This window comes from Ziziphus jujuba, chromosome 7, assembly GCF_031755915.1.
Source record: "Ziziphus jujuba cultivar Dongzao chromosome 7, ASM3175591v1".
In the NCBI taxonomy this organism is placed as follows: Eukaryota; Viridiplantae; Streptophyta; class Magnoliopsida; order Rosales; family Rhamnaceae; genus Ziziphus; species Ziziphus jujuba.
Genome location: NC_083385.1, coordinates 15,902,762 through 15,910,725, shown reverse-complemented (window position 1 = coordinate 15,910,725; position 7,964 = coordinate 15,902,762). Strand labels below are relative to the sequence as shown.

The following is a 7,964-nucleotide window of genomic DNA, read 5'->3' as shown; positions in this document are numbered from 1 at the left end:
GTTATACAGAAATAAATGATCATTTTTATTCATATAGTTCATTCGTACATCTAACATTAAAGAGAGAGTGATCGCAAAATTGTTCTTTGTTTTTGAGAACTTGGAATTTTGCTGTTATCATAAGATAATCATTGTAGCTTGGAAGACAATCATCATTTTGTAGACTATTCAGCATTAGTACATGGCAAAAATTGTCCTAAGACTAAAAAATCAAATTCTTGCCTCGACTAAAAATTAATAAGTATTTTTCTATAAATGTGTTCCTTTATATGTAATTGGTGATTATGTGTTTCTCTAAATAACATGCCAACCTTAAATGCACTTACTACATCATATGTATGAGATCAAATATACAAATATGGCTAGTTTACTTAATTAATGATGTATATTATTTTTAAACATTAAAATAGATAGAACTTTACTTTCTTTCGTCATTGAAATTTTATCTCCACCTCCATCTTTTTTCCATTTGCAAACTGTCTTAATTTATATAAAATAAAAATGAGGATGTGGATCTATTTTACCTCCATTATTTTTCTTTAAAGCAAGTCAATTTGTAAGTATGGAGCGTAAAATTTTGATAAATCTACCCATTTTAATTTTGTTACAGATGTGTATTAGTAAGATTAATATGTCTTATTTAAATGCAATTACGATATCATATTAATATTGCAATTAGATTAAATGATAAAGAAACCAATCATTATGCTTAAAAACCAATCTAAAATAAGAAAAGAGGGTCAAATGAAGTTAGATCAGCTAATACACACTACACTTAGAAGGTCATGGGCTCAAAATACTAGAGTATGACAAAATTATTATAAATGATGAAAAAAAAAAAAGAAGATAAAAAGAGTGAGAGAATTAATATTCCTTCATCTCTCAATTTAGATGATTCTTACTAGAATTATAAATAATTAGTTGTCAAATGCACAATGCATTAGATTTTTTCTTTTAACTCTGTATCAACGAAGAAGTAGGAAAAATTGAGTACGGCATTTTTAGTTTGTTAATTAGTCATGTAAAGTAAGCTGCTTTATATATTATTACATCCAATTTTTTTTTACATCTCTATTTTATTGCACTACATTCTTTTGGTCAAATTTAGTTTAGGAATTAGCATTATTATATATAATCTAGTTTGTTAAAAGTCAAAACATACTATCTAATAATTCAAAGACAAGCTAGCTACTTAATAGCCAATTCCATAAGGCATCTTGTTAATTACTTTAGGTTTCCGACCATCAATAAGTGGTAACTTTATTTTTATTTAGTTTTTTATAAATTGGGAAGGTAAATTTCATCATTAGGCCTTAAACTTAGAATTTCAAAGTTACTATCAATGTTCATTGTTAAATAGGTTGTCTCAACATATTGACAACATATTGATATTATAGGTTGCCTTAAATTGGCTTTATTGTTGAAATAAACAATGATTTTTACACCATCAATTGCTATACTCGATAAGCTTATGATCATTTACAAATTTACGAAGGAACCACCCAATGGTACATACATTACAGACCAAAGGTACAAACTCTTTAATATCAAATATTACATTTTAAAGAGGGCTGTCTAACAACTCTACTTGTTTGTTTCTTAAGAGAGAAACTTTTTTTCTTTTTATTTTTTTGGTTAAAAAACAATTGTTTTCCTAGTATCTCAAAGAGGTAAATAAATTTAAACCCTTTTTTTTTTTTATTATATCTAGGTTGTTGTGGGTTTTCCAGCTTGATTGGTAAAATAAATAAGCTAATTTTATTATCCACATTAATTCAAGTAGAGTTTATTCAATTGAAATTTCTTAATTATACATATAAAACATTAATTAATTAAACTTTTTTCCATTAGTAATCTCTCAACTGGTGTAGGGTTATTAGTTAATTTGATTGTCAATTTAATAAGCTGATTAACAAGCAGCGTTGATTCAACAAGAGTTCACCAAATAATTTTTTTTTTCTGGAAAAAAAAAAAAAAAAGAGCTTACAAATAAAAGTTTCTCTTTAACAATATTGGTATGGCATAATGATTTAATCTTATTTTGTCATAACGAAAAAAAAAAAAAAGGACGTATTGATTTAATAGGAAATTTAAATTAATTATTTAAAAGAGGCATCTAGAATAGTTGGCCAAAATTTGTTAAATTATTTTATTATAAGCATATTCAAGGATATTTATTTATTCAATGGTATATTTCTATTCATAAATAAAAATGGAAATTTTAAGAGCTTAATTATTATTGATATTAAGTTCAATACTAGCATGACAACATATTAGTATGCTTTCCTCTCAAAAAGCATATGGTGTATAAGGTAAACGAATTATTTATACTTACTACTTATCGTTATAAGAGGATAAAAAATTTAGATTAATGAAAAGTTGCCCCAAAAAAAAGAAAGAAAGAAAAGAAAAGGAAAAAGAAATGAAAAAGAGACAAAATATTTGAATTCAGGTATGTTTGATCAAACGTAATAAATTGGTTGGGCCAATGTCCTTGTCATTGCTCTTCAGTTTCCAACACCTCTTACATACGTATTAATGTACATGTCTCAAATCTGTTTGAAGTCGGGGCTTTGATTTGATATTTATCCCGTTTCAAATTCTCATTTAGATTGTCTGTTCTCTTTTTTTTTTTTTTTTTTTAATTATATATATTTTTATAATCCATAAAAAATTTTGAAATTTTATTTACATAGATGTTTTTTTTTTCTTTTTATGTAATATTTTCATATATGTTAGTATGTAATATATATATAGATATAAGAGCTTCTATGGTGCAATATCCATCCAAAACTGATATTTTCACTGTATATAGTAAAAATGATATTTTTTCTTAATAAATATTAATTTTGAATACGATACACAACGGAAACATTTAAACTATAGAATTATTTTGTTTGTATATATATATATATATATATATTTTACATACTAACAAACCGTGATATATTACATACTAACACCCCACGGTTTGACATGTCACATGTGTGTGAAAGTAGGGATAGCAACGGATGTCCGAAATTGCCAACAAAAAGCACGTGTTTGCTACGCGCTTCGTGATCGAGTACGATTAAATACTCTTCCACTTGTAATCTACTACTCTATATTAAATTTTTTTTAATCTTTTGTTTTTAGTGGTTTTGTTTTTACAAGTTTTATGAATTTGTGAATCACGGACAGATGAATTATTAAATGCAAATGTTGACGCCAACAGCGCGTCACATATGGTGAAGGACGAGAACGCACGTAGGCAAAGAGCCTCAAAGCTGAAGCTGCCATAAATGCCGACAATTTAATTTTTACTAACAAATTCCGTGTCCCTGTCCTCACTTACTTACTTACGCTCTCTTTTATTATTATTATTATTATTATACTTCTCTCCGTCAACCTCACGCGCCACCACAACTGTATTTAAATTTTTTTTTTCTGGTAAATGGGTTCCACCTCACGTCAGTTCGTTTCAGGTTTCAGGTACGGGAATGCGTGCAAACGACACTCCTACACGACATGACCCCCAGAGTTTCTGTGTCAATTTTGCTCTCTCTACGTGTAACCTCACAGCGCGTGACTTCTCCACTTTTCCATTTCTTTTTTTTTTGTTTTTGTTTTTTTTTTTTTTTTTTAATGGCTTTGGGGAGGTGTAATACACGCGACCTTATGAATATATGTATGTTTTTTTTTTTATTTGTTTATTTTTACCGCGCAGATGAGGGAATGGTAGAAAAAGTGAAGAATCGGTGAGAGAGGAGAGAAGAGGGTAAAAAAGTTAACCGGTATAACCGGGTGTAGCCGGTGGAAGTGGGGGAGAGGAATTTGAGTTTTGGGTTTCAGAAAAAACGGGAAAGTATATCAAGGGGTCTGAAGGACAACAGGGCTTTTTGGCAGAGACCGAAAAATTGTTAGCCACTCTCTCTCTCTCTCTTTCTCACCTTTTATCTTCTTCTTTCTTTCACCTCCAAATTTTTGGTTTTTCTTTTGAGTAATTAGTGGTGGAAACGGCAAGCTTAGCTCTCAGTCTCCGGTGATTTTTCCTGGTGATATATATATTTGTGTATATATTTTAACCAAAAAAAAAAAATTGTCATTTTGTTAGTTTTTGTTTTTATCATTTGCAGTGGTAAGGTAGAAATTAAGTGAGAAAGTGAGTGAATTAATTTACAGAAAGAAAAAGGAAAGGTGTGGGACCGATCGAAATGGAGTTCGAAGATCAAGAAGAACACGAGGAAGAGATGGAGTTGGCGGCGAGTTACGACTCCCTCGGCAACTCAGGAACTCGGGTGAAAATGCCAACACCAGGAGGCGGTGGAACGGAAGGTGGAGGAGCAGCGGCTCAAGCTCAGCCGAGGAAGCCCAGGTACAGAGAGTGCCTCAAAAACCACGCCGTCGGAATCGGAGGCCATGCCCTCGACGGCTGCGGGGAGTTCATGGCCGCAGGAGCTGAAGGCTCCCTCGACGCTCTCAAATGCGCCGCCTGTAACTGCCACCGTAACTTCCACCGAAAGGAGACAGATTCCGCTTCCGCCGCGGGAGGAGGGGTTGGGCTCGGAGACCCATACAGCCTGGTACCCCACTATGCCCCACCGCAATTCTCGCCGTATTACCGAACACCAACGGGGTACCTCCACGTGGCGCCACACCATAGGCCTTTGGCGTTGCCGTCGACGTCAGGAGGCGGAGGCAGTCACAGCCGCGAAGACCAAGAGGATATATCGAATCCGAGCGGCGGAGGAGGAGGTGCTGGAGCAGGAAGCGGAGGATTCGGGTCGTCGGCGAAGAAGAGGTTTCGGACGAAGTTCACGCAGGAGCAGAAGGACAGGATGCTGGCTTTGGCGGAGAGGCTGGGATGGAGGATTCAGAAACAAGACGAGGCGGTGGTCCAGCAGTTCTGCAACGAGACAGGGTTGAAGCGTCACGTGCTCAAGGTTTGGATGCATAACAACAAGCACACTTGGGGTAAGAAACCCTAGAAATGAAAATGAAGAGAGAAAAAAAAAAAAAGTTAAAAAAAAAAAATACAAATGTTTGTCATTCTTGGCTAGGAAGGTGGTGATCATGGTCTCCAATCCATGGCTCTTCTTCTTTTGTATGTAAGGAGGAGTACTTTGGCATGGTTTCTTAGCAGAGGAGACTTAAATATGGGGGAGAATATGGAAGGGTCATTTTCTTTTAGTCAATGATCTTCTTCCTTTTATTTTATTTTTTTCCTCTCTCTCTCTCTCTCTCTCTCTCTCTCTGCACTAAAAGCGATATTAGTACTGGTTTGAAGCTGCAAGTGGGAAACCGTGTTGGCTGCTTAACTGACTTGTCGATCAATTCTATTGCTTTCTCGGCATGTTAGCATTAGGGTTTTTTTTTTTTTGTTTTTTTTTTTTTTTTTGTTCACCTTCTTTGTTGTTCTTTAGTTTTTCAATCTTTGTTTTTTATTTTTTTTAGTTTTATGGTGGTTCTTAGGTTTGGAGGAGGATTTGTAGTCCAAATGATTATTAATTATCATCTTGATTATTCCGAATAGATAATGGTTGACGGGTTTTAATCAATTTCATCGTTCAGTGAATTGATTTCTTTTTTCTTTTTGTTTTCTTCTTTCTGATTGATGAGCAAGTAAATAAGTTTGGAAATTACGTTTTTAATTTTTACTTTGTTTTGAGCTTTGGGTTCTGGAAATTGACTACTGGTTTGTATGTTTGTGTTAGTATTATAACAGTTGGAAATAAGTCTTTGTTGTTGGTGTAAACGTGTTGTGAAGCTGCATTTTCCGTTTATCATCTTCTTTTAATTTTTTGGTTCTACGTGTGCACTTATTATATGAGTCCTTGGCGTCGATACTCTCTCTCTTCTCTAATTTACTTCTTTCTGACCTTTTTCGTTTCTGTTCAGGAAGAGACTTCATTTCGGGTTTGGAAGCATTCTCTGGATGTTATTCAATGAGTATATAAAACTTTTCTTTTTTTCTTTTTCTTTTTTTGTTTTTTCCTTTTAAGCTTTTTCTTTTCGAACAGAGATCCTTCAGTGTTCTTCGCATTGAATACCAATCTAAGTTTCCTTTGGGCTTTTTATTACTCAATGTGATTCCGAAACCTTTATTACTAGGTGGCTTCCAATATTTTCTTCTTTCTTCCTCTTTCTCTTTTCCTTTCAATCTTTTGTCTTTCGAAGGTACTTTGGCCAACTTTAAATGATCAATGAAACTGCAAAGGTTGATGATCATGGGGCCTCTCTCTCACTGGTTCTCACTTCTGTTGCCCATGTCCTTTGCTCTTTCTTTCATACATTGCATTTACTTTTACAGTACTGGTCAGTACACAGACTAATATTTCAAATTTCTTAAATTTTCCTCTTTTTTTTTTCTTCTTTTATTTAAGAAATTATATAACTAAAATAGTATATTATTTTCCTCAAACATGGCCGTATTTAAACTATTATATATTAATCATATTGATGATGGAACTGCTCTGATGTGTAAGGTGGAAAAACACAGATGTTTGATCACCTTGGGAAGGAAAAGAGAAAAAACCATCTTATTCTAATTTTTATATTTTTTTTGTACTAACTAATTATATATATATATATATATATATATATTATATATAAAAGCTAAAACAGTAGGGACTACTGTTATCATGGAAACTCAAATCCAAATGTTTAGTCCATGTTGGACAATGTCGATAGATCCAAAGCTTTGCTGCAGATATTAATTATATTTTCTGTTTCCTCTTCCTTTTCAATAATCTGCATCTAAGGGAACATGTGGGCACTCTACCAAGCAAGAAGGGGGGGAAAAAAAAGGAAAAAAGAAGAAGCTTATTTAATAAACGAGGAGGGACACACAGCTTTTGTCTGCAACTTCTCTCTACTTGAAAGATTCAATCTTTTTTGGCTGATAGAATCCATCAGGATTCCAAAGGAATCTGTGTGTGTTTTGATATTTCGTTTTCTTCCAAAAACAGTGATGGGGTAGGACTTGGGTTAAGTTTTTGAGTTTCTTGTGTTGAACTCAGCTTATCTTTGGCGTTTCCTCATAAAACAATCAGGAAATCAGATTCATCTATTAATGGAAATTACGTGATAATTAAGTTTGTGTCTGGCTGCAACTTTTTGGTCATGGATATATATATCAGATAGATTAATTGCTTTGCAGGGTTGGACCAGGAATTCCCATTTGAAGGGTTTTGATATAAAAGAGGTGGGATTGTTTTGGAGTCCCTTTAATAGTCCTAAATAAGGTGTTTGGTGTTTCAAGTTTTGCTAACAAGTTATACTTTTATTGGTATTTTTTTTTTTTTTTATATATATTTGCTTATTTAATTTTTCTGATAGTTTTAAGCTTACCTTACCTGCAAGTAAAAAAATAAGCTCTTGATGATCATGAAGATGCTTTGCTTGTTTTGGGGGAACCGCTGTACCAGTTAAAGCTGAGCGATAGACTGTGGTCCACATTTGGAAATCATGGTCAAAGTTAGCTGGATATCAGACAGTAAATCAAAAATCATCATCTATTTCAAAGAATATGCTTAATTTGATTTAAATGTCTTTGTTCTTAATTTGGATATATTCAAAGAAATTGAATCGGGAAAGTATCTCGAACTAGTTAAAATGTCATCATTATATATCTATATATATATATATATATATATGTAAATTTCACTTTTGAGCTTTGATTATTTATAAGCAATTGATCATTTGTAGTTAAACCTGAAAGTTATTGTAATTAATTTTTGGTCACCCAATTTCTTAACAATGCAAAAACCTGCATTAATTAGAGAAACCTTATGGAGGAGCTTTATGGTTATAGTTTTTGGGGTTTTGATTAGAGTGGATCTCATCAAATTAAGTTCCAAGAAAAAACACAGATTCAATGGAATTTTGTATGTATTAATTTCACTTTATGCTATAAATACTCGTTAAAAATGAATTCAGAAACTCATTAAAAAGGAATTGGGAACCTAACTTCTCTATCAATTGTC

At 32.8% G+C, this 7,964-nt stretch overlaps 1 protein-coding gene across 8 annotated transcripts; it reads left to right on the top strand.

Annotated features, from left to right (window-relative positions):
- Positions 1 to 3,710: 3,710 nt before the first annotated feature.
- LOC125423797 (zinc-finger homeodomain protein 1) lies at positions 3,711 to 7,624 on the top strand. 8 transcript variants are annotated; one of them, XM_048479021.2, is made up of 4 exons: positions 3,711 to 4,021; positions 4,162 to 4,953; positions 5,878 to 5,928; positions 6,741 to 7,078. In XM_048479021.2, the coding sequence occupies exons 2-4, from the start codon at positions 4,194 to 4,196 to the stop codon at positions 6,956 to 6,958; spliced, it is 1,029 nt and encodes a 342-aa protein (XP_048334978.2). In that variant the 5' UTR covers positions 3,711 to 4,021; positions 4,162 to 4,193; the 3' UTR covers positions 6,959 to 7,078. The 8 variants fall into 8 exon arrangements, with proteins under 8 accessions (XP_048334978.2, XP_048334976.2, XP_048334973.2 ...); XM_048479019.2 differs by having other exon boundaries at positions 3,711 to 4,034; XM_048479016.2 differs by having other exon boundaries at positions 3,713 to 4,021; positions 4,116 to 4,953.
- The last annotated feature ends 340 nt before the right edge of the window (positions 7,625 to 7,964 follow it).

Excerpts from the sequence above, each read along its gene's own strand:
- LOC125423797 (XM_048479021.2), top strand. The coding sequence starts at position 4,194 with ATGGAGTTCGAAGATCAAGAAGAACACGAGGAAGAGATGGAGTTGGCG. Across the intron at positions 4,954-5,877 it reads TAACAACAAGCACACTTGGG|GAAGAGACTTCATTTCGGGT; the intron begins GTAAGAAACCCT and ends GTTTCTGTTCAG. Across the intron at positions 5,929-6,740 it reads CTCTGGATGTTATTCAATGA|GGAACATGTGGGCACTCTAC; the intron begins GTATATAAAACT and ends TCTGCATCTAAG.